Source organism: Rhinopithecus bieti, unplaced genomic scaffold (genome assembly GCF_001698545.2).
Source record: "Rhinopithecus bieti isolate Rb0 unplaced genomic scaffold, ASM169854v2 scaffold_3948, whole genome shotgun sequence".
Taxonomy (NCBI): domain Eukaryota; kingdom Metazoa; phylum Chordata; class Mammalia; order Primates; family Cercopithecidae; genus Rhinopithecus; species Rhinopithecus bieti.
Window position 1 is genome coordinate 4,165,130 of NW_016804646.1, and position 27,579 is coordinate 4,192,708.

Here is a 27,579-nt window from a genome sequence, read left to right on the forward strand (position 1 = left end):
GTTTGCGTCCTTTGTAGGGACATGGATGCAGCTGGAAACCATCATTCTTGGCCCCCATAGTTTTTAAAACGTGTGCTGAGGTGTGTGACTGGCCAGTGTGTATGTACTCCTTCAGAGATAATTTAAGCTTGTCCCAGGTCTATTTCCTTTCTAAAATTTGTTGAAACTTAATTGAGATAAGTCCTCCCTTTATTAACTTACTGGAAAATGTCATTTGATTTCCTTGCTTGTTAATTTTTCCAGATAAGTTGTAGGGATTATTCTGTCAAATCCAACTAAAATTATGAGATTTTATTTTGCTCTTGCTTAAATTAAAAGAAAGAGATTACTTGCATCTCATCCTCTGCTGCTAATATTTTGAATTCACCCCTTATATGTCCCTCCTCTTGATCACTAGTATTCTATTATTTGCCAGTTCTATCTCCTCTTCTACCATCTTTCCACTCCAACTCCTTATCATTTAATGTGTGGACTGTTGAAACAGCTGCTAGAGTCCAATTCCACATGCATGCTGGTGACAACCCAAATACTCTTTATTAGCACTGTGTGTTACATATATACTCAGCGTTCTTTAATAAAATACTTGATTCACAATATTTAGTGCCTGAAATATAAACTTTAATGAACACTAATTTTCTTCTTTATTATCTCCCCCACTATCTATGCAGGACAATGTGCTACCTCAGATTGCTATTCAGGGACCTTCATAATCCAGCCTCTGCCTTTCCACTTAATCTTATCCCACATTATTCCCTACCTATTACATCCAATTATTTACATTTCCATCTCTGAATCAGGTCAACCATTGCTTTAAAATACTTAAAATTTCTGTAAGGAAGCATATGCGTCTTCTCTAACATTTAGCTGCAAGAGTTTTAGTGCTATAATAGAAAGAAGGGACCGGATATAGCAGACCTAGGTTCTAGCTCCATTAGGGCTACTCACTAGCTTTGTAACATTGTGAAAAATCCCCAAACTAATATCTGAAAATTAGTTTTATACCTGAAGACAGACAAATGGTCTAGAAGTTATCTGGTTTTCTTCCCAATATTCTGTAATACTTTGTTCATGATAATCTTTGAATAACATTTTACAGCACAATTTGTAAGAATATTTTTGCATGAACCCATCCCCTATATGCTAAGAAAACACTTTTTAAAATCAAATGAAAAATACAAAAAACAAGAAGGGATGTGACTAAAAGAGCAAGATTGAAGGTATGAAAAATAATCACATCAAGGGCAATGAAGCAGAGAGAAGCAAGAGATAATGGAACTTCTTTCTAAATGACACAGGGCTCTTCCCTCCACCTCCACTCTTTAGTACTTTTGAGGAGCAGAAAGGACGATATGATGTAAAAGTGATGGAAACTTGAAAGCTGAATCCCTCAGCCTGAGCAATCATGGAAGGCAGAAGAGGAAAGGAAGGGAAGTGTTCAGATACGTGATCCTACCTCACCCCTCTGGGCCAATGCGCCAAGCAACAGTTATGGATGTTGAGGAGATTGCCAAGCGGAGGAGGCTTCTGCTTCCCTGAAATCACAGCCCTCTGACTACCCCTGTACCAGGCTAGACCCAGGATGGGAAAACATAACCCAATTGAGAAAAAGAAAGGGTTCTACCTGAAAGCCTAAGTTATAAAGATTTATAAATTGAGGGAAATAATGAAAATTTGAAAGAATAAAGAAGGGAAAATTGATTATTTATTTTCCCATTCAAAATACTGCACAATGAATATATTAAGTATTACCAAAAGAAGTAAAAAAAAATATAAAAATCATGTTAAAGTCAAATATAACCTTAAAGCCATGCAAAAAATATGTCAGAATTCAAGATTTAGGACAGGAAAGTATTTAATAACAATAAAGCAAAGGAAGACAGAACAGGATATGGGATGGAAAATTGACCAAAACAAAGGAAAAGAGAGGAGGAAAAGTAGGTTATTTTAACCACTTTTTTCCTACTGAAAAGAATAATTTTACTTATGAGTTTCACACATATCGTATGATACTTTTTATTACGATTTGTAACAGAAGACTTTAAAAGAGTTGAAAAGTTGGAGTGAGTTATTATTTTTTGTTGAAATGTGTCCAATGGTAGATTGTAAGACCCAAGCTAATTTTCATTTCCTCAACAAGTTCATATAGATGACAGCAGGTAATTAAAAAGCATGTCCTACTTGTGTAGTATATAACACCACACAACAAAAAAACACAGGTTTTGTCTGCTTAGGACAGAATTTCACAAACCCTTGGGTTTTTCATTGTCAAGATGCAGGATCAAACCTATATTTTAAGATGTATAATTAAATAACTATTTATGAAATATATTTATGGTTAAAAAATTGTTTGCAGATATTTTAACATGGTATCCAATTTACTATTTGTGATTTATCTTCTTGTACTTGAAGGTGTATATCAAAGAATGATTTCCTAGCATGTTCCAATGACTCAAGACAGTGCTTCCCTCACTATTACTCAATTACAAATAGCAATAAAAAGAGTAGGCAGAAGGACCAGATCATATTATACCTTCTTTTTAGAAATGGAATTTGCTTTATAAATAATTATGAAAGGATGACAAATGGCAAACAGAATAAAATTTAATGTAAAGATTCTCTTTTGTAATAATTCATGTATACTTTGCATACTAAACCAGATAGGAATGACTGATGAAACAATGTTTTACCGAATAAGCCATTTCTAAAGCATATTCATCATCAGGAAAGAAAGACTAAGATAGTGAAAAAATAATATAGTTTAGCTTGTATAATTTATTCCAAGCATCAAACAATGGAAGGAAATGGGGAAATGAAAAAGAGTAACCAAATAAGCATTAAGTCCTTGAAACAGGGCTGAATGATGCCAAGTAATATAGTAAAAATACAAGTAATCATGTGCATTTATGTTACTCTTATAGTTTATTTTAACTTAATATGCCAAAATAAAGGGGATTTAGTAGTTTATGCAAACCAGGAAAACCCCTGTGGTTTCAAATTTTATTACGAAGTTTTACATTAGAACAAAATTTGGGATTGGCATTAGGACATGATAAGGCCTGATTATGCTCTTTAACATGGAATTGCACCTTCTGGGTTTCATTATGTTAAAGTAACATACAAATGATATTAGCAAAAACATCTGGATGGAAATATAATAGAATCTACATTCAGATACAGGACAGTTGATTTAAGGAGTATTTTTGGCAAAAGCTATAGAGAGAGGCCGGTGATCTTGAGGCATAACTAGATAACCTTTGCAATTATCAACATTTTTTTAAAAAGCAAACAATTCCAAGTTTTAATAAGGATGTCAGAAACAGGGTCTTTGCAGGTAAAAGTGAATTGAATACAAACATACACATGTACATGCGCCCATTGGTGTAAGGGATATTAAACAGCATATTTGGGAAATAGCATGTACATAATTCAACTGGCCTAAAGCAACTTATATCATTTTTAAAGGTTTTATAACCTTTTATATATGCATTCATTATACAATGTATGCAATGTTATACAATGTATCTAATGTTTTAGACAGGGTTTAGACACACCTTTTTACCCTGATAATTTAATTTCTAATTAAATTATATGTATTTCATATGTTGTGATAATTTTTTAGCACAGGTACAGTTTTCTTATTTAACTCTCTGTGGCTGCTAAACATTCCAAGTAGAAAAGATAATTGACTTAATTTTCTTCTCTTTTTTTAGCATTTGGAGGCCATATTACCAGTAATCCATACAAAAACAAAATAACGCTTCACTGTGCACCTAACATACATGAAAAATCTCTTATGAAATTCATTATGTCCTTTTCATAGAGACAGAAAGTAAGATGGTGGTTAGCAGGGGATGTGGGGAGCAGGGAGTGAGGAGCTGTTTAATGGGCATAGGGTTTTAGTCTTGCAAGATGAAGAAAAGTTCTGAAAATTGGTCGCACAACAATGTGAGTGCACTTACCATGACTTGAACTGTACACTTAAAAATGGTTATGATGGTAAATTTTATATCATGGGTATTTACCACAATTTTAGAAAAGAAGAGAAATAAGATTGCATCAATACTTATAAAAATATCATTAGTAAAACTGTTTTAATGAAAAAAGCCCTAAAAATTCAAATTAATTAACATATTGGTTTTTTTAAGTACATATTTTTTAATTGCAACCCCATTAAAAAGTGGGCAAAAGACATGAACAGACAATTCTCAAAAGAAGACACTTACGCGACCAACAAACACATGAAAAAAGGTTCAACATCACTGATGATTACAGAAATGCGAATGAAAACCACAATGAAATACCATCTCATGCCAGTCAGAATGGCAATTATTAAAAAGTCAAGAAACAACATATTGTTTTTTACAAAATAATTAGCATATTGTTTTTTAAAAGATACAAACAATGCTCCAATTCCAGAAAAGTCTGCACAAACAAGTTGTCAAGGCAAGGGGCATAAAAGAGCTCCAGAGGGGAATCAAAAGTGACAAAAAGTGTCGGTAATATCTTCTCTGAATGAGGCAGTTACTAGAAGAAAGACAACCAAACGAAATTGAAGTCATGCTAATAGCTAGAAGGAATATTGCCTAAATATAGAAGTATTCCCATTTTTCCAAGAGAGCTGAGATCAAGTTAGCAACATGGCTATGGTTGGGTAACAAAAGAAAGTTAATTCATCTTTTGACACTAGTAACAGGAAGGCTGTAGAGCCCATTCTTTTGGAAATTATGACAAATTATTATTTTTCATAATTCACCTCATTATTAGTCGAGAGGGGAAAAAGTTTAAAACCCTACACTTATGCCAGAATCCACTGTGAAAGGTCTAGTAAAAGAAATTTAATTAAAAAGCAAGATGGCATCACTCCTTTCAAACATTGATTAAGTCTTCATATAATAAATTATATAAAAAATATTTTTAAAAAAGAAATAGAGAAATTGCTTGAAAAGTTATTCAAAGGCCAGGCGCGGTGGCTCAAGCCTGTAATCCCAGCACTTTGGGAGGCCGAGACAGGCGGATCATGAGGTCAGGACATCGAGACCATCCTGGCTAACACTGTGAAACCCCGTCTCTACTAAAACACATGAAAAACTAGCCGGGCGAGGTGGCGGGCACCTGTAGTCCCAGCTACTCGGGAGGCTGAGGCAGGAGAATGGCGTAAACCCGGGAGGCGGAGCTTGCAGTGAGCTGAGATCCGGCCAGTGCACTCCAGCCCGGGCGACAGAGCGAGACTCCGTTTCAAAAAAAAAAAAAACAAAAGTTATTCAAATTGCAAATCATTGGCTTTGTTGAGTAGAAAGGAAGACATCAAACAAAATATAATAGTTTATTTGGAATTGTCTTTATTTGGGCAAAAAAATGAAAAAAAAAAAAAGACTGCTTTTATGTGCAGAAGCTACAGGTTCAGTTCCTAAGAGAAAAACATTTTAAATATTAAAATCGTAGCCCACAATGCTCATTCTGTTTCTGCTCACTTCCTCCCATTATGGGAAAAATTTATGCAGAAGCTTGTCCTTCCCAGATGTTAATTATCAGAATAACGTGAGCTACATTGTTCCCACACTCTTTTACACAGCAAATCCCAGCAGAAGCTAAAGAAAATAATGGATGTGGTATAAGTTGTTTAGAATTTGTAAATGCCACTAACAAAAGCTAATCATCAAAATCATTTTAAACCAGATATAGCAAGAATTTTATTTAATATCATTCAATTATTAAAAATAACATTTAGAAACAACCAGGCCACATAGATTGGAATACTGATAAGGCATATTTAGATTTCATGAAAAATAATTGACTAAAAAATACCTTTTCTTAAAAATACAAACAACCCCATTAAGAAGTGGGCAAAAGACATGAACAGACACTTCTCAAAAGAAGATATTTATGCGGCCAAGAAACATGAAAAAAGCTCAACATCATCATCATCATGATCATTAGAGAAATGCAAATCAAAACCACAATGAGATACCATCTCACACCAGTCAGAATGACGATTATTAAAAAGTCAAGAAACAACAGATCCTGGAGAGGCTATGGAGAAACAGGAATGCTTTTACACTGTTTATCGGAATGTAATTTAGTTCAACCATTGTGGAAGACAGTGTGGTGATTCCTCCAAGACCTACAGCCAGACATACATTTGACCCAGCAATACCATTACTGGGTATGTACACAAAGGAATATAAATCTTCTATTATAAAGATACGTGCATGTGTATGTTCACTTCAGTGCTATTCACAACAGCAAAGACATGGAATCAACCCAAATGCCCATCAATGATAAACTTGATAAAGAAAACGTGGTACATATATACCATGGAATACTATGCAGCCATAAAAAGGAACAACATTACGTCCTTTGCAGGAACATGGATGGAGCTGGAAGCCATTATCCTTGGAAAACTAACTCAGGAACAGAAAACCTAAACACCACACATTCTCACTTACAAGTTAGAGCTGAACAATGAGAACACATGGACACAGGGAGGGAAACAACACACACTGGGGCCTCTTGTGGGGTGGAGGTGCATGGGGTGGGAGAGCATCTGGATAAATAGCTAATGCTTGCTGGGCTGAATTCCTAGGTGCTGGGTTGATAGGTGCAGCATACCACCATGGCACACATTTACCTGTGTAACAAATCTGCACATCCTGCCATGTATCCCAGAACTTAGAAAAGGAAGTTTAATGAAAGAAACAAAATAAATTTATCAAGTTTCACTAATGCCAAGGAATATTATGGCATTCTTATGATTTCACCCTATTCAAAATCTCAAGCACTACCAGGACAAGAATTTAGATGCTGTATGTACAGCATCTAAATATAAATTGAACATCATTAACTTTTAATCACAAAGACCTATCTTAGAATGAATAAATGGTGGTGTATGCGTTGGCTTTGAAGGCACTTTCAAAACCTTTCAGCTCTGCTTGTCTCCTTCTTATCCTCTAAACCCTACCTGCCTGCCTCCATGCTCCAAATACTATCATGAAAGTTGCACTCTTTTAGGTTCAAAGAATGAACAGTATGTTAGAAGAATAAAAATAATCTATGGGATTCGCACAGAAGAGGTAGGTTTTAATAGCAAGCAGAATAGGACAAAATGAAGCAGATTAAAAATAGAAGATATTATTTGAACTAATGGCAGTAACAAAGATGCTCAATGAATATTTCTTGAATACATGAGTAAATTCATGACTAAATAAAGGAGAGCTGAGAATGTGTGTGTTGAAAGTAAGAAAAGGAAGAAGGTACCCGCAGCAGCTAGAAGGGATGTCTCAGTATGTCTCTGTCCTCTCTCCCCAGCTTCATATCCTTCAGCTGAACTCTCCACCAAAGCCACCCAAATAACTAAATGCTTGATAAGTAAACTTCATTTTAATGTAAGACGCCTACCCCTCACCATGCCTGCACACTTTCAACTAGATCACCATCCTTTAATCCTTACTGTCTAAAATCATTTGAGTTATTACTGGATGGTAGTGAGAGCCACAGACAAAATATCTTTCTTATCCCAGTGTTTTACCTGGGACAGGCATGGTATTGAGCTCTGGAGAAACATCATTGTGTCCCTGGGGAGAGGGGGATGAGAATAGGTGCCAAGGATGGCTGCTTTAATATATCAGAGCACAGTCCTGAAGAGGGGAAGTTGGCCAAGAGTTGGAGGAACTCATTCCTGATGAAGGCCAGAGGGAGATCTGGGCATTTGTTTTCTTGGAAAATCAAAGAAGTCAGCACGGCTGGAGCCATGTGGATGAGTAGGTAGGAGCAGGCCAGGGTCACAGGAAGTGAGAGGCATGACAAAATTAAGGGCTTCTAACTTGCCAGTGACTCCACCTGATTCCAGTCTGGCTGCCTGATGCAGTTCAACCATTGTCCCCAGGGCTCCAAGAAGCACAAGATCTTAATCCCTGATTACCCAAACTGCTCAAGTTAGTACACTTGAGCTTGCTCTCCTCCCTTTTAACTTTATGCTTAAGTCCATCAAAGTAGTCCAACCAAACAGGTAATTACATTGGGGTTGCTATTCAGTGAGAAATGGGGCAAGAGGGAGGGAGAAGAGAAAATAATACCCAACCAATATTAAATCCCTCAGTTCTGAACCGTGACAGCATTCTGAGAGTGGACCACGTCCTTCCTCCTGTTTACTGCAGCCACAGAGACACGAGCCCTTCTTGCTGTTAACTTTCTATATCACATTGGTTTTGTGTTAGGGTCCCATTTGAATAAATAATAATGAAAAGGCAGTGCAAGATAATCTGAAGTCCAAAGAAGGAATTCGGTAATGACAGGGTCAGGACAGCTATCCCCAAATATGCCACATCTTTAAAAATGGAAGAAGCAGGAAGTTCTCTCTCACCTTCTCCCACCTTTCTTTCCTAAAGCTGGTCATAAGACCCTTATATGTGAGGGGTGCCCTTCCCATACCCGGAGAAAAAGAACATCCTTATCTCAGAAGACAAAGTGTCACAGAGAAGAATCTGAACACAGAGGTCTTGCCAAGCTTCCTTTGTCCTCTCCTATTTCTCTACAACTGTCCCCTCTTCGTCAAACCTGCTAGAAAGAACACTCAGGATTAACCATTTCCTTGGGTCTTCATTTCCTTAGGAAGCTTCCCATGTCTTATAAAACGTACATAAGATAAACTTGTATGCTTTTTCTCTTGCTAATTTGTTTTTTGTTACAGGAGCCTCAGTCATGAATGAGAAAAAGTAATTTGTCTTCCTTACAGTAACAATGGGATCTTTCTATTAGAATCTGGACTTGATCACATGTTCTTTCAAAGACATGCTAAGGTTATATATTTAAATATCCTTTAAATATTCCATTACTCTTTCAATACAAAATTCAGCATGTTTTCACTTCAACTGCTATAAAACTCTTATTGGATTTACATTAAGACACAGATGCTCCTGTAGTCCCAGCTACTCGGGAGGCTGAAGTGGGAGGATCGCTTGAGCCCAGGAGTTTGAATCCAACCTGGGTAACACAGCAAGACCCCATCTCTAATTTTTTTTAAAAAAGAAAGAAATTAAACAAATGAACATGTTTATGAGGTTAAAATTATTTTATAAAGCAAAATAAATTTCAAAAATATGTACACTAATTAAACATAATTTAGATTTCTGATATAATAATTTTGATGCCTAATTTTATCTACTAAATTAGATAATTTTGTGGCTCATCATGAGCAGCATTTAGATTTATCGTTTCCAAAATACAAGTAATTTTACACTATTTTAAATTGCTTTTTACTGCTTTCTACCGTCATGTATCACTTAACAATAGGGATACATTCTGAGAAGTGTGTCCTTGGGTGATTTTGTTTTTGTGAAAACATCATAAAGAGCATATTTACACAAGCCTAGATGGTATAGCCTACCACACACCTAGGCTATATGGTGTAGCCCATTGCTATTAGGCTACAAACCTGTATAGCAGGTGATTGTACTGAATACTGCAGGCAATTATAACACAATAGTAAATATTTTTGTATCTAAGCAGAGAAAAGGCAACATGTGTTGCTGAACGTTCCAATGGCTGTCATTGCTAGGCAATAGGAATTTTTCAGATCCATTATAATATTATGGTCCCACCATCGAATATGCAGTTCATCGTTGACCAAAACCACATTATGCAGCTCATGAATGTACTTATGGCTAATTGTATACACTGCACAAAAGCCTATATCACCAGTGATTTTCACTGCACTTAATAAATTGCAACCTTCTGAAATGTGTGATGGATGAAAGAATGCTCAGAACAAACAAATGAATAGTGCACATCTTTAATACTCAGTTTCATCTCTTTGCATTAAATTCCATTAATTTCTCAGAGACATCCTATTATACAACTGCCATAGAATTAACTTTTATATATTTCTATCCCAAATAAGTTCATGAGCTGTGACTCCATCTGAATGTGTCTTCCCTGGCCTGCATTTGGGGCTTGCTTTCGTGTGCTCTCTCTAAAGACAATCTGGATATGACTTTTTATCTGCTCACATGTGTCTCATCATTTCCTGTTTGTTTTTCTAAATCTGCTCACTAGTAATGATTTTACTTTCAAAAGAAGAGAGAAAGGGGACATAAAAAATGGATTTGCTTGGCTATTTAGGTTTTCCTTAGTTTTGAAATGTGAAAAGTACTTTTCACAAAGGAAATACATATTTGCATAAACTCACAAAATATTTATGTTGAAATGTACAAAACACAGTCATTCATGATTCCTTAATTAGGGTTTTAGTGGAATAAAATGTAATTAAAATATAATTTGTTAATTCATTAGAGTGTTGGGTTATAACTCTTACACTGATTTTCAGTACTAGGTCCTGAAAGTGCACAATTTATTTGATTATTTTCACTGCATTCTCTTTAGCACTTCATTATTTTTGATATCATTGCATTTTAAACAGGGAAAAGTATTAAGTTAGGACTCTTATTTTTAAAAACAATTTAGACAATATTACCAAATGGCCTACACATTACCATTTATCAGTCTCTATATTTATTGGTTTGGTTGTTTAGTTTTTCCTACTGTAGTGGAAACTCCATGAGCACTGAGAATTTGGGTGCTTCATTCACTGCTGTATTTCCAGATTAGAGCAGGGTCTGGCACCCAGTAGGTACTCAGGTAATGCCTAGCAAGTGAATGACGCTTCTTACAAGTTACATGAGCACCAATTGGACAGCACATATTTAAAGACACTACATAGATAAGAATGAAATTTAAATATGATCACTGCAGTTTAAACGAACAAACACTTTTCTTCAGCAATCAGCAATATTCAGTGAGCTGATACTATACAGGCTTTAAAAGTACTGCAAACTACATTCTATAAGAAAACAAAAATAACTAGAGCTACCAAAAGATCTATGGGGCCTGTAAAGAAAATTTAAAAGTCACAGATAACCACCCTCATTCTTGGTTTGCAAGTAGATGAAAATTGAAATTGCTACTGTATTCAACAAACAAAAATATATGAAAAGTATAAAAATGTATTTTAATGAATCATTTGAAACATCAGCCTTAAAATATTTACTCATGTTGTATCAGGGGCTAAGGGAGGTCAAAGTCAAATAATCCTGCTCCAGCTCTTCTGCAGTCCACCATCTTGAGGGGAGATGTGAAAGCAGATCACTACCTTACTCAGCGATGAGACCAGTAATAGCGTATGCTGGTTTCCCAGAGAAGGGTACTCAATCTGGCCTGGGAAAGTCAGGAAAGACTTTTAAGAGACTGTAAGAGCTGAGCCAGATGTAAGCAGATGAGCAGTTAGAGGCTGAGCAGAGGAGGTGGATGTGGAGACAATGGAGGCATTCAAGAGAGGCCAGCATGGTACAGGTTCAGAGACAAAAAGGGAGTCAGCATGGTTGATAATCTACATGCACAGAGATGTCTGATGTATAAAGTACAAGACAGCGAATGATGAGAAAAACAAAGTGATTGTTTAAGAAGCCAAATAATGATGCTTTACACTAACAGCATGCAAAATTTCTTACCAAAAAGGTTTTCTGCAATACTAGTATATTCCATAGAGGATTATTCATTTGGTTGTGGAGTTCATTATTTGTGCAAATTGATCTACATTCTGATATTATTGACCAGACAAAATATTACTAGCAATATTGCAACTAACCAATACATTTTACTTTCACTTTCTTCCATTTCTCCAATAGTACAGTCATAGTCACCATAGTCCATATTTCTTTCTCATGAAATGAACCATCTGCTAAATTGCTGCTTGAGATTTGAAGCTAGTCCCAATTGTTAGTTTATTAAATGTAATAAGTTAGAATAATGCAGTGTTGAAATTATAACCCACACCAACAGAAAAAGCTAGAGATTCCCAAATAGAATTATAAAAACCTTAACTTTTATATTTTTTTACTTGTGGTTTTAATATCACCAATCTAATACACTAGCACTTCTCATAGTGCATTTAAAATATATTAATAAAAATTTGTGTAAATGAACAATCTTTTTGTGCATATATAAATTACTTAATCATTACCCAAGCAACTCTTCAAAACTAAAAATTAATAATAAATCTACAGTGATTCTTTCTATGAAGATGATTTCTAAAAAGTAAATTATCTCCAATCCAATACTATAATTTGTTGATTTTAAAAAAGTATTTAATGATGTTTAGTAAAATGTTACACAACTTACTGCAAATGGAAAGCATTTGAAAGATATTTTCCAACGGAAGGGTTAATGCCTCTCAAGAGATTCATATTAGTAGATATGAATATTGAGAAGATAAAGATCTCCTTATGATAACCCCACCCACCTTAATTTTACAGTATGAAAATTAAAATCTTGTTCGGGTGCAGGGTTTCACGTCTCTAATCCCAGCCTTTTGGAGGCCGAGGCAGGCGGATCACCTGAGGTCGGGAGTTCGAGACCAGCCTGACCAACATGGAGAAACTCCATCTCTACTAAAAATACAAAATTAGCTGGGCTTGGTGGTGCATGCCTGTAATCCCAGCTACTTGGGAGGCTGAGGCAGAAGAATTGCTTGAACCCGGGAGATGGAGGTTGCAATGAGCCAAGATTGCACCATTGCATTCCAGCCTGGGCAACAAGACTGAAACTCTGTCTCAAAGAAAAAAAAAGAAAGAAAGAAAGAAAGAAAAGAAAAATCTTTACTCTGGTACTGAAATAGGAACAAAATATCTACACATATTTGCATACACATATAAATACACACATATACACACATGTACTATATACATACAAAAATGAGAGTTGTGGGTTGGCACAAAATTTTTATGTCTTTTCCTTGTGATTTTTCCAAACCCAAGTTTTGCTATGTTCAATAGAGTTTCAATTTATATGTGTTTGATTACACACACACATACACATTATGCAATACACATTAACTTACATAAAGGTAACTTGCTTACATAAAGGGAATTCCATGGGAAATACAAAACATATTTTATTCCATTGATTTTTTTTTTTCACTTGTGGAAGTATTAGAATTGGTCTAACATTGAGGAAAGATTACATCTCAAGATGGTACTTTAATCTGCATCTAAGCGAAGATATTCAGTTAAGAAAACAATTTTACAGAATTAATAGAAAGATCTCTGGTCAATATGGCCAAAAAAACTATAAATACCAGAGGAAAAGTAAAATAAAATAAAATGTTAAAATGCATAGCCATTCTCAAAAGTAAGATAGGCAAATACCAAGTCCCTAGAAATGAAAGGGAAACTCAAACCTAGAGCAGTGAACAGTAGTCCATTGAGGAAACGTGAAGGCTGATTCACATAAAAAGTGGCTCAGAATGTGTGTCCTGCAGAGACGAACCTGAAAGCACACCACGGGGTGCGTGCACAACCCAGGCCCCGAGGGACTCCCACAGAAGGCAGATTCCAATTCACACCCCAGGAACTCAAGATAATAGATGAGTGTGAAAAAGAACCTCAAATGAGTGTACTTAAAAATACAATCTGATAAAGATAGTAAGAGAAACCATAAAGTGAGAAAAATATAAGAGTAGGCAGATCTTTTTAAGAAACAAATATAGGCTGGGCGTGGTGGTTCATGCCTGTAATCCCAGCACTTTGGGAGGCCGAGACGGGCGGATCATGAGGTCGGGAGATTGAGACCATCCTGGCTAATACAGTGAAACTCCGTCTCTGCTAAAAATACAAAAAATTAGCCAGGTGTGGAGGCGTGGTGGCGGGCACCCAAGTAGTCCCAGCTACTTGGGAGGCTGAGGCAGGAGAATGGCGTGAACCCGGGAGGCAGAGCTTGCAGTGAGCCGAGATTGCGCCACTGCACTCCATCCAGAGCGAGCCTCCATCTCAAAAAAAAAAAAAAAAAAAAATAATAATATATATATATAAATTCCAGAATTGATATTCACTGAAAATAAATTTGAAAACATTTCAACAAATTATATAGTAGATTAAACTGGTAAATTATTAAGATAGAAAATAAGAGAACAGAGATGCAGGAATGTGAAAGCTGGAATGAGAAGGTCCAGCTTGTATTTAACCATGACTCCAGAAGTCTTCAGACTTAAATCAGACTGAATCTCAAGCATGATAAACCTTTAAAATTTACAAACAGGTAAAAACATAATTTTTTTTCAAGTGTTTATTTCAAAGTACAGAGTAGAACATTGAAGTCAGTAATATCTTATTGATACTTGGGATTGCCACAATATGTAGATACGTAGGTACGTGAATTGACTGCCTAAAGTTCATTTTAAAGGTAAAATTTATTATTTCTTAGTATGGCAATTAAAAAACTGAAATACAAGAAAAATGAAAGTATCAGCAAGCTGCGCTCACTGAAATGGATAACCATTTATGAACTGGCAAAAATTTTATAGAGACTCTCAATTTGAAAAGTTTGCCTACAGAAATTATTTGAACCAGATCATTGAAGTAGCAAATGTTTAACACCTACTGCATAAAAGATTAAGAATTATGATCTATGCAAGTGGAAGCAATCTGTCTTAAGACCTGATATATACTCTTTGAAAGGACTTTTGGTTTCTTCCTTGAATAGTGATCTATTCCAGTCAATAAGCTTCTGAGGACCAGAACTCATATTATGCAGGTTACAGGGCCCAGCACCATGTCTTACCCATTATAAGTACTCAATTCCTTTATGAATAGACAAGTCACTGTAGCCTAAGTGTTAATGAGATCACATTACTTCTCTGTAAAGGAATGTAGTCCATTAATGCACAAAAACGAATTAGACTCAGGGTTTTTAAATAGCACCTTGACATGAATCTCTGACACAGTATCTCCCAACATACCACAAAATTATCTATGAAGATACAGAAAAAGAGGAAAATGTAACATGCAACAGCAAACCAGTATAATAACAAAGGTGCAGGCAGAAAATAAAGGGAATTTCTACGGAAAATGAGATCAACGAAACTGGATTGGAAAACCACAATTCATAGTCAACTTACGTTTTGCAACCAGAGGCACCAATCCAAAAGTAGGTAGTCAGCTTTCTCATCTCTCCCACACTTTCTAATCCCCCTTCCTGGCCCTGTCAGAAACATAAGGTCTAGAATAAAAGGGCGACGATGGGGGCGGGAGGGACTAGGCCACCCGCCTGCTACCTTGAAGTAGTTGCCTTTCAAGACAAAGCGCTATCCACTTCCATTCACCCTTCCTACATCCATTCACAGTCAACTCAAGAAACAACAGGACAGCAAGTAGGGACAGAGATTTCTGGTACCACATTGCATTCTGTCCTAGAAAGTAGTGTGTCCTACAAGCAAAATGCTACAGGTAAAGGCAGACGAAGACAGAGCTGGGTATCTGTGCCTTTTAGGGATTATAGGTGTCTGTGTACTTAAGCTGTCTCAGTGTCAGAAGTTACAAAGCCCTCTTTTAGGCCAACAGAAGAAGACCAGGTGAAACATGCTCATGCTAGACACTGGGTATTGCCAGGGGCAGGGCAGTTTACCTAAGCACAGCTAAAATTTGAACTGGTGGCAGTAATGGATACATCCATACCAACAAAAAATGGGAAACATAAGAAAGCTCTGCCTGAAGTTAAAACAAGAATAAAGAGATAAAAATATTGAGGGAGATAATGATAGAAATAATAGAATAGAATAGAAATGTATAATCTACATGTAATATTTGTTCTAAGAAAGAAAATAGAAAATTGGGACAGAGTAACAATAAGTAATATTACAAAAGAAAACTCTCCTCAGTTGAGAAAAAGTTTCAAGTAAGTAGACAATAAGCTTACTGTGGTAAAGGAAGAATACACAAAAGGAAAAGAAAAATACATGGAAGCAACTTTTATTTACACAAAAATAGTGCATTTACCAAGGCTGTTAAACAAAACAAACAAACAAGAACAGATTGACATTAAAGGAATAAAATCAGGCTAGTCTTAATTTTTCAGCCAACATATGTTATTAATAGAATACAAAGATGTTATTTTCTAAAGAGATATGAAGGGAAGCAATTGTAATTTAAGAATGTCAATTTCAATTAAATTGTGTTTTACGTATATGAAAGTTGAAATTTTATATTTTCAAGATATTCAAGAATTCAGAAATATTCAAACCATATAACTGTCTTTTTAAGTGCTTAAACCTGTGCATGAACAGAGAGAGATCAATCTAAATAAGAACTCAAAATTTGAGAATTTATGGCTAGAAAGGCTGATGGGTTTTCCTTTATTCAGATTAAAACCAAACCTTGGAAATTCTGTAGGATTATTTGTTGTAAAGACAGTGTCTTAGAGTAGGGGCAGAGGTTGGCTTTAAAATGATTCTGTCAACTATGTCCATTTCTATACTTTTCCCAATAGCAAGAAATGTGCTTCACACATAACGACTTTGTGAAAAGAGTAGTTACTATTCTCTTCAAAAACATGCTAACGACAAGCCTGCTTACGTGGTTGGGCACCATGCCATGAGAATTACTACAGGAAAAGCCATGTGTGTGCATCCCTGCTAACACGGAGCTTTGCATAGGAACATGTTTGGGTATCTCCTTTCCAAAGGTCTTAGTAATGACCGCTGAAAACTTAAACCTGCACATTAAAAGATGATTGTCTTTTTCGTTGTCATTAAACTGGAGGAAACTATTAGAATTCCTGTGGCAGTATGTCCACTATCAATCTCCTCTCTTAATTAGGACCATGAATGCTCCTTTGAGTTCCTTAAAAATTATCATGTGAAACACAGTTTCAACAAAATAAAAAACATACATACATGTAGTAAAAGATAACAAAACATCAATATACTAAAAGTTGTTATCTGGGAGGATGACACTTCGACTATTCAAATGAAAACATCAAACAAAGAATGATTTTTTTGTTGTTGTTTACAAGCATCCTGCCAATCTGATTCCATTTGTCACCTGTCAAAGGACTTTTGATCTCAAGAGTGCTTCAGTAAAGAGACATGTGATGAGTGATAAGACAGGAGGGAACCATTCACAAATGGCTAACTGGAACAGAACTGGAGATTAACCTTGGGTAGAGATAGAAAATTCATCAAAGACCAATTTGTGTCTCCAAACAGAACTTTCTGACAAGCAGCGACACACATTTTTTGTTTAAACATCAGAGTACTGATACTTCTACAATGGCAACATTTACCACTGAGAGGGTGGCAGTGACACATTTCTTCATGGGATGCTATGTGACAATACGGGGGGGCAGCTTAGCTTTGACACCCTCAGCACTACCAAGACCTACTTTTCAACTGTGGTGGTCGTCTGACTTAAAAAGCAGGAGTGATTCGTTTTTCTTCTAGTTGTCAGTCTACTGAGATCTGAAACTTACAACATTTCTTGTTTCCCCTTGGGTCCCTGGTAATGTGAATTGTCTTTAGCCAATGCCAAACAAATCACTGTCACAGAGCGGCAGTCGACCTTTCTTTTCCATCTATGCACTTTCCAGGAGTTATAAATCAGTTGACTTTCAAGCTCGATGAGATGGCATATGCCCTAGTTTGAAGAACAGATGGAGGCTTGGGGGGAAATTGTTTCTGCAGGCTTGCTACAAGCAGCTCTGCTCCATAAAAGTGAACCGTTTGCACTAATTTCTCACATAAATTATATAGGCAGCAGGGAGCACCAACCCATTCAGCAGAAAATCTTTCATCTGGTTTTCAGAGGTCATCTAACCAATTTAAACAGAAGTTATTTCTGATACGTGGCTGTATTTTCATGCTGCACACTTTTAAGATGTAGCAATTTACATCAAATAAAAGAATGGCATTAAGAAGAGCACACTCATTGCCAGAGGATTATTTTTTTCAAGGCTTCTGGAATAAGCCCTGTCCATTAATTAATCACAAAGGAAATAATTGTGGGAACGTGGCAGATCTCTCGTACAAAAATCAGGTAAATTGTCACTTCTCTTGTAAAATTTGCCTTGCAAATTCTACTAAGTCCTGTTTTCCAAACTCAAGCTTTGGCAGTTATCAAAAGAAACAGAAGCCCAGGACAATTCTAAGAGAACATTCATTCTCCTTGATGTGAAACAAATTATTCAGCTCAATTAAATTTGCCTACGAGATTTCAAAAGTCAATATCAGTTTTAACTTAGGGGCAATAGATATAGCATTAATTTTTTAAATCCTTAAGAAACTGAAGCATTAAGAAATTGAAGGTACCAAGGGACTAAATTATAACTCAAAATTACAGAATCTTGTGAAAACACTGATAGCAAATGGATCGTGTATCACATCACAGTGTGATTTACTTTAAAATGCAGTAATATTTACAGATAATGAGCTATCCTGAGTCGGGGCTGATTTTAATTGTAAGAAAATGTGTGCCTACTTTTATAATAATTATATGCAATAACTGTTTTTCCTACTAGGAAATTATCAGTTATGTCAATGAAAACAGTCACATTGACAGCTTTTTATAGTTCATGAATACCAATGCTGCTGAGAAATAAAAAGAACTAGAAAAAAGGAGAAAATGCCAGAGAAGAAATATTGAATGGAATTGTCAGTCAACACATAATTAAAGGTGTTGTCTGAGACACCATCAGTGGAAATTATAAAGGCTGATTTATGCATCTAATTAATTTATTCACAGCATTTCCTTTACTTAGGTGTTCAAGTGCGACATATATTTTCAGTCCTTTAGAAAGGGAAGCGAACTTGTCATTTTGAAAGCAAACTTTAAGGGATGAGTAGTCATTGAAAAACATTCATGTATAACATAAAGAGCATTCTCGTGGTAAAAGTTCAACCTCCTCAAGACCGTTGCATATCACTCTGGAACCTGAAGGGCTACGGATTCAAATTAAATGTCCTGCTGCTAATATTTCCATTTTACTACCAGAAGAATTGATTTCTGTGGCAAATTTGTACTCAATATTTGTTCTTTGAAGTAATCCATGAACATCTCAAAATACTGTTATTTTAATAATTGTGAAACAAAATTTATTTGAATGCTCTTAATTTAAAAGAGCCATAGAAATCACCTGGTATATTGTTGTCACTTACAGATAAGGAAAGAGAGGCCTATGGAGCAAGAGAAATAAGACTTAAAACTAATCAACTCCTGAATGCTTTACTTTCATCCAACAAATATCCTTGGGCGCCTGCCCTGTGACAGTACTGTTCAAGATACCAGGAAAGTGAGTGAACAAATCGGAAACACAGACAAAGATCTCTGCCTTATGGGATTTCAGGATATGCCTATTTTTACTAACATTGGTACTGAATCCATTCTGGGTCCCTATGGTTTTCATTTCTCTCATCTCTTATTTATGCTGACTTTATAGTTTTTTTTGTAAGACAATTTAACTCCATTTTGAAATAATGTAGGGTATAAATATATAAATGACACATTTATGTCAATAATTATTTATAAAAAGTATTTATTAAGTGTTTATAGCTATCTGATTCATATTAAGAAGGCATTTTTTAATACAAAACAAAGTCTGGAGATCTAAATTTTAATCAACAGGTACAATTACTATATGAACCTAAGGGGAAATTTGCCTCCATGGCGAGATTTGATGTACCTCTAATAGGCCAGTGAGGAAGATACACTTTTGGCAGTGAGTAGAGGCCACCTAACTCCATTCTCACATATACTTGTTCATGTGTATCAGTTCTGTCTTTATTAATTTCATTTCAATATAGGTGGCTATGGAATATCATTTACATGTCAAAGAAGAAAAAGCTAGACTGCAGAAAGCCCTCTGGCATCTCTGCTACTCTGGACAAGGACCACCATGACATTGTCAGGTGTGGGGTGATTAGGTGCTTGGGGGAACTGGGGAGGGATTCTGGACAAAGTACAAGTCCATTTTGCATTTCTCCCTTTCAGATTTGAGAGGTTTGTGATTTTGCTGCATTTGTGAAAGGGTTGGTATTATATCTTGATTTTCCTAGGGGGTTATAGGTTTATCTATTTCCTTTTCTAATATATCTGATATCTGGGACATTCTTATGCCTGGTTATTAGAAATTTAGTGGAAAACAAGACCATCTTAGTGCATGTCGTATTCTGTCACATAGCACATTATCATGGAGAAAGACGGCCTGTATCAATATCTACTACATCAAAATGCCTAGAAAGTGAAAGATTTTAGAGACACCTTTGCATAGGTGTAGCTGTTTCCATCTTCAAAATAAATGAATGGTTTATAATACCATATAGTTATTTCTAAAAATCGACAGTGCCTCAGGTATATTGAAGAGAGCAAAACAATCAACAGTCGTTATTTCCCAAATGTTAGAGGGGTCAAGAAAAATGTAGCAAAAGAAACAGATTAACATTTTTTGTTTAAGTATTCCTTAAGCTTTTTTATAACTACAACCATTGATAATCAAGATTGGTAGATTTCATGTTTGAGATGAGATCTATTCATCTTTCATAGCTTATGAACTGCCATTGATAAGTATAGAGAAATTTTCGCACAAACATTTTGCAAAACTTTTCTCATATTTACCAAGAAATTCATGATATGCATAGAAAACCATGACAATAAATCCATAAATGAGTCCCATTTTTTTCACTTTAATAATAACAATTCTAACATAGTGAAAGCCTTCTATCTATCTGGGTAGCAGATTCAGGCATTTATTTTTGACTGCCATTATCTTAATCTGGAGCTGCACAGTCTAATATGGTAACCATGTGGCTATTTAAATTAAAATTAATTAAAATTAAATAAAATTAAAAATTCAGTTCCTCAGTCTCGGTAGGCACATTTCAAGTGCTTAATCACCACATATGGCTGGTTGTACCATATTAGATGGTGCAGATGTAGAACGTTTCCACCACTGCAGACAGTTGGATCAGACACTGCTGCAATCTTCAGAGATGCCACAAGAAATAGACGAAGCTACAGAGACAATGACATGCAGCTTGCCACGTTGTTTTGGCATCTGGAACAAATGACCACTTGCGTGTGCACGAAACTGGTACTGAGAGCAGGGTGTGGGCTGAGAAACCTAAGCATGCAAAGACACCTGTCTGTTTCTAACTCTTACTTCCTCTTACTTCTACCTTCTGATGTTACCATAGACTACCTTTGTTATTTCAAGAACATACGACAGTTCCTAACCTGGTGAAGATCTGCTCAGCTAATCCAGAACAAGTAGAAGAGGAGTCTGAGGACCTGGGGAGGGATCCCCAGACCAGCACCTTCACAGACTAGAACGACCCTGAGAGGATGGGGCAGCCTGTGCCAGGATTTAGAGCAGTGCCTCCTAAGTCCTTTAGAGCCGTAGGCTCTGTAAACACCAATAAAGAAATAGACATGCTTCTCACTTAGTTATGCACTTCATTTCAGATGCTCGCAGATCCACTTGGAGTCCCCAGGGTGTCTGAGGAGAGTCGAGAGAGGCCATATCCTCTGAGGGAAGCACTGTTCCTCAGGAGTCCTCAGTGAGGGATGAGCTATGACACTGAGACGAGAGGTTTGCATGACCAGAAACCGCTGCTCTGCCCACACACAAGAGAGGAGTGCGGGGCCTTGGCCTCTTGCTTTTTCCAATGTGCCACGAAATAAATATGAAACTATGGATAGATGGTACCCAAGCCTATGATTAATAATCTGAATGTCTTATCTTCAGTGATACAGTAATGCAATTAAAATGTAGTAGCAACTTTCTAAAAGAAGTCCACAGCTTCTGGAATAAGATGTTTTTCTAAATTTATGCTATTATACTACCAGTGACAGCAAATAAATTGTTTCTTCTTTTTATTACTTTCTAGCTTGCTGAATCAGTACTATAATCAATAGTAGCTTAAGAGAATTAATATATCCATAAAAAAGAAAAGCATTTTATATCCCTGCTGACTGTTGGATTATCAAACATAAAGAAAATGATTCATCTCATATTTTTATTAATAATTTATTTTCAAAATGATTTTTTCTAGTCTCTACACTTCTAACGGTTGCTCATAAAATTATTTGAATCATAATAAATCTATATAATTTATTTTCATTAATGCAATTTATGTGTAGGTTATAATTACCTAAAATACCAAAAGCCACTCACTTTTTATAAAGAATTATGACATTATTTTACTCAACAGGAATCAGGTTTTGAAGACACTCTACTGTGTTATCTTGTATGAGCCAGTACGTAGACAGGCAAACACAAAATCCATGCAACCAATCAAATATATGAATCCAAAAATCCCAACAAAACTTTGGAAATACATGCTTATATTAAGACTAAAGTATGAAAGTTAGTTATACTCGCTACATATTTTTTCTCATCATACATACATTTTCACATAACAAATTCAGATACTAACAGAGACTATCATAAAGGAGACAATAATGTTACTCACCTCTTTCCCACTCCCCCAAAATTTTATAATAAGGTTTCCTAATAAGGATACCACCAAGTTCCTCTTGTAACATAAGTTGAAATAATTCTAAGTTCGATAACTGATATCGGATGACTGCTCAAGAATTAGAAATGTTTGATAAAAATATGAAAATATTTTAAAAGACATACTAGATATCATGCAAATAATCCTTTCGATGTTTCTATACAGGAAGGAAAATTTTAATTTTAATGCACCTTTTTAAGCTATTTGGTTTCTCAAAGTAAATCACTATAAGCTATTTACTTTGATTTATGTTTAACAAATTTAAACATAAATTTATTTGTTACTAACTACAAACGATTCCTGATTTGCTTTTGGCCATGACTGCTGGACTTCCAAGTTAAATGTGTCAATTGCTTACTGTAACTGATATTTGGCCAAAGCCTTTTCTTGTCCTTAACTTGATGTGATACTCATAAGTGTGCACAACTGCTTTGCTGTCTGTAGGCTGAGAAGCCCTTTTAGCTGATAAATATCACCAAAAGCAAAGTCTTTGATAACAACGATAATTAAATAGCAGAAGCCGGTTAGAGACCAGCATTTATTTTTCTCAAATTAAATGTAAAAGCCTTCTACGGTTAAGAGATTGGCAAGTTTTTACAAACAACATCAGTCAGCCTTTCATAAAGGAACACAACCACATTGGAATGGAGTCATTAGGCAATGCATTTATTTTGAAGCCAATTAACCTTTTGTCAGAAAAATGTCTGTGCTGTAATGGCTTTGGCTGTGGAGGTCAGCCTCTAACAGGGCACGTGTGACAGCCATTGCGCGGGCTGACACAGGCTGGGACGGAGAAAAGAGCCAGGATTGGGATCGGCCTGCTTTTGTATTCTACTCTGCATTTCCAGAGAGCAGACAATCTTGACCTATCCATTTAGGTAATTAAAGCTTCCATTTGGAAGTATCCTGCAGGAAGGTGAAATTTGGGGTAGATAAATGGCTGTTGCTCTCCCTATCCAGCCGCCAGTTCCATCATTTGATGGACTGCCTGATCAGGCCGGGCTGCCAGGTTCTCATAAAAATAGAGATGAATTGGGCAGCAGACAATTCTCTAAGGCAAAGCAACTCTGTCATTTTCTTCTTTGCAGGCTGTAATTTAATTGTTAGTCAAGGTGGATGGCTGACACAGGGGGGCTTTCTCTAAGAGCTTTCCCACCATCTTCCATGTGCTGAGAAATGACTCCAGTTTATTTACTTAGCAGTCAAGTGTGTTTGGTATTGGGGGGATGTCACTCCAGGAAGTGCAGCTGGCCAGCACAGCTGTGTCCTGACTTACCTTCCAGGCGATTTTGTTTCCTTTCGAATCATGTTCAAGGGCAATTGGGAAGTCACCTCGCTCATAGAATTTTCGAAATGCTGTGGGCTTGGTTGGTCTTTCTTTAAATGCCCCTGCCGTTGGAGGGCCTCTCACCTTAATTGAAAAAAAAAAAAAAAAAAGGGATCAGGTTTCAAGACATACTAAAAACATTCACAATAAAAGGACTTTCTGTTTTAAAAGACTTCAGTTTGTATAAATATGTTGGAAGATAAAACCACATTATCTAATAAGGGACAACAGAAATCTGTTAATACAAACACCTGGGGAAGAAAATTATTTTATAATCACTATTAAAAGTCTACTTTATTTCAAGCTACTTTAGAAAGCAGTCCTAGAAAATGTCACTTAAAATATCACTTTATAGGGAAGACTGATACTATGTTTATGAAAAACATTTTAATAGAAGTGTCTTAAGCTTAGAATGTTAAAACTTTAACAATTTCAAATACTTATAAATTCTAATCTTGGGTTTGATATACTTTATGGAATACTCAAGTAGTTTAAAACATTTCAATCTTTCTATATATATGTAAGATAGTGGAATATGTTCTCATATTATGAATATTAACAATAAAACTACTAAAATGATATAAAAGTAATAATAAATGAGTATAGAAAGAAAAAAAAGGTGGCCTATTATGTGTGTGTATTTGGTAACATGAATTCACATTTGGTAACATGAATTCACAGGAAAGTAACATTAGAACAGATGAGAAATTAGAACCGATGAGAAACTTCCATCTCCAAAACTGAAATTTTCATTAAAGAAGAAATATTTCCTATAGGGTTATTTACATTGAATATATCTTTTGAATCTGCATTATTTACATTGGACCTAATTCATTAGATTACAAAATTGAAAGTAATAAGAAACTACTTAGAAAATGAGGGTACTGCTCTGTTCCTTACATATAGTCTAACCATGATTATTTTCCCTGCTTATTATAAAAGGTAAATACTAGTCATTTTATATATTAGCTTAATAAATTCATGATTACTTTGCTAATACTATGGATGGAATAATATAACTTAATCTTTTAGTTATTTTATATGTTAATTTGTAATATTTTGTTAAAAACTCCAATTTTGATGAATATATTAATGTATCTAAATAACATACAATAAATATACAATACACATTAGATATGAAAAATACATTATATCTAATACATATATAAAAGGATTATATTTGAAATTAAGTGTGGTATTAAGAAATACCTTATTACAATGAGTAAATGCTGAAGTGGAGTTGAAGAGTGAGGTAACACACATTTATTAGAGTTTAGAATTTACTCCACTACATAGCACATTACTCCCAGTATATGATTATATGAGTAATTGAGGCCGCATTGGGCATTACCAATAGGAAGGAAGATTTCCTTTCACTTACTGAAGATTAGGAATTTGTTCTGGAATTAGAATTAATAGCCACCATTTTCAGTCAAATTCATTCAATTGTTAAATAACCACATGTATTTAACAACAATTTTGTTCAGCTCTTTGAGCTGGAGGCTATATAAAAAGAACAGTTTTAACTATATGACTGTCATGGAAACTGTAGGGCTGTGATTCCTGAACTTGTGAAACTCATGGAGGAGTAAATCTTGAATCACATTTTTGGGAATTGATAAATGATTGACAAATTTTATGTTGCCAAAAGTTATTTTTTAAGTTATTTTAGTTATTTTTTCAATTTTTTTCTGCATCAATCAGTAGGCTTCTGTGATTCTTATTCTGTCACCTTTTGATATGGAGTTTTCTATTACAAATGTAATATAATAGCCTTTAAAGTTACAGAGCTACTCAAATAATCTGCTTCCTATTGCATGACTTGCAGTAACATGTATTTACTGAGGAATTGGTCCGTTTTATTTAAGTTGTCAAACTTACAAGTGTAGAATTGCTTGTGGTTTTTCTGTGTTATCCTTCTGATGTCTGGAGGGTCTCTCATGAGCTCTATTATTCGTTTCTGATATTTGGTAATTTGTGTCTTCACTTTTTCCTTTGTCTGTCTTACTAGAAGTTGGCCAATTTTATTGATTTCTTCTGCATTTCCAAAACCACATTTTAACTGGATGAAGGATTTAAGGTTCATGGTTCTTTCTTTTAGCACTTGAAAAATAGTGTGCCACTTCCCTCTAGCCTTCAAAGCTTTGGATGATAAATCCACTCTCATTCACATTGCTTTCCCTTATTGATAAGGTGCCACTTTTTTTTTTAGTTATGCCAAGATTTTTCTCGTCTTTAATTTTCAGAAGTTTAATTATGACGTTCCTTTGCATGCATTTGTTTGCTTTTTATCCTGTTTGAAGTTTGCTCAACTTTGTGAATCTGTAGGTTCATGTCTCTTGCCAAATTTAGAAAGTTTTCAGTCATTATTTCTTTGAGTACTTCTTTGGCCTGGCTTCTTTCTCCTCTCCTTGTAGACTCCTATGACACTAATGTTAGATCTTGTGTTATGGTACCACAGATCCCTGAAACTTTTTTTTTTTTCAGCCTATTTTCTCTGTCGTTCAGCTTGGGTAACTTCTACTGCTCCGTCTTCAAGTTTGTGGGTTCTTCCTTCTGCCTCCTGCATTCTGCTGTTGAGCCCCAATGCACTTTTATTTGAGTTCTATTTTAAGTTCTACAATTTCTATTTGGTTCATCTTTATATTGTCTATTTCATTTCTGAGACTTTCCACTCTTTAATTGTCTCAAGTGTGTCACAATATTCATAAAAGCATTTTTGAAAGTAATTTAAAATTCTTCCCTAGACATTTCTAACATTTCTGTTATCTTGTTGTTGGCACCTGTTGATTATATTTTTACATTCACTCTGAGATCTTCCTGATTCTTGGTGTCATCACTGATTTTCTATTATGAGATCTTAAAGCGTCTGCTTTAGCTTGCTTATTCTGACATTTCTCTGGCAAAGGTTGGGGGAAGGGTGCTACCTTATTACTGCCAAGTTGGGGTAAAGTCTCATTACTCTACTTGGCATCTACTGCCCTCAGAGGAGGGAATGCTTCATTAATACTGGGTGACCCCAGAGGAGAGAATGTCTCATTAATACTGGCTGGGGATGGAGATTCCAGAACCCACTAGGCCTCCACTGATAACCTCCTGGCTGGAAGAGGCAGGAGTGACTCATTACTGCTCCCCCATTGTCCACACTGACATCATAAATGGTGTGGCCTCATTCCCCTGAATAGTGGTGAAATTCCTGACTCTCCAGGCAGTCCTCTGACTTAACTCCAATGGGAAGGAGGCAACTCTTTTGTCCCTAAGTGGGGAACAAGCCCAAGCTCCTGGTGAGGTCTCCACTAGCACTGCAGATGTTGGGGCCTCTTTACTATTCTAGTGAAGAAGAAAGTCCCAATGCCCCATTTTAAAAACTCAACTACAACCATTATTTAGATATTCTGCTTGCTAATCATCCACTAACCATCCTTTTGAGTTTTCTAGAAGTCACACCGTTATTTTACTGCTGATAGTAAGCCTCGAACTTACTGAGTTGGTCTAAAATTTGTTGAGATCATCCATCTTTCCCCTTTTGTCTTTGCATTTCTTTAAAATCAAGTTCTCTTTTCTTTTTGTCTCTTATACTGAATATACTCCAATCTTTTTGATTCTCAGCTCAAAATTCTTAATGTTCAAACTTTTGAAGGAATGGACACATTTCTAACAAAGCTTAGAAGGCTTTTTATAAATTGATATAGATAACTTACACTTCTTCCTTTCAATAAATTTTCATGTACCCTACAGAAATGATTCCATGCCTGCACTTCCAGGGAAAGCCTTTATTTAGAAGAGAACTTTACAACATAATCCATGGTGATACGTAATCACTTGACAGTGAGAAATTCTCTTCTTGAGTCTCTGGTATCCTGTCTTTATATTTCTGCTATTTACTTATTCTTTTTTTTTTTTTTTTTTTTTTTTTTTTTTT

General features: G+C 35.6%; 1 protein-coding gene across 2 annotated transcripts in view; it reads right to left on the bottom strand.

The window, feature by feature from the left end:
* PACRG (parkin coregulated) overlaps positions 1-27,579 on the bottom strand; it is a 600,857-nt gene that overhangs the window by 489,187 nt on the left and 84,091 nt on the right. For both annotated transcript variants that reach the window (XM_017869560.1, XM_017869561.1), the window contains exon 2: positions 23,607-23,741. In XM_017869560.1, coding sequence (XP_017725049.1) covers positions 23,607-23,741 — 135 coding nt within the window. The remainder of the gene's footprint in view (positions 1-23,606; positions 23,742-27,579) is intronic.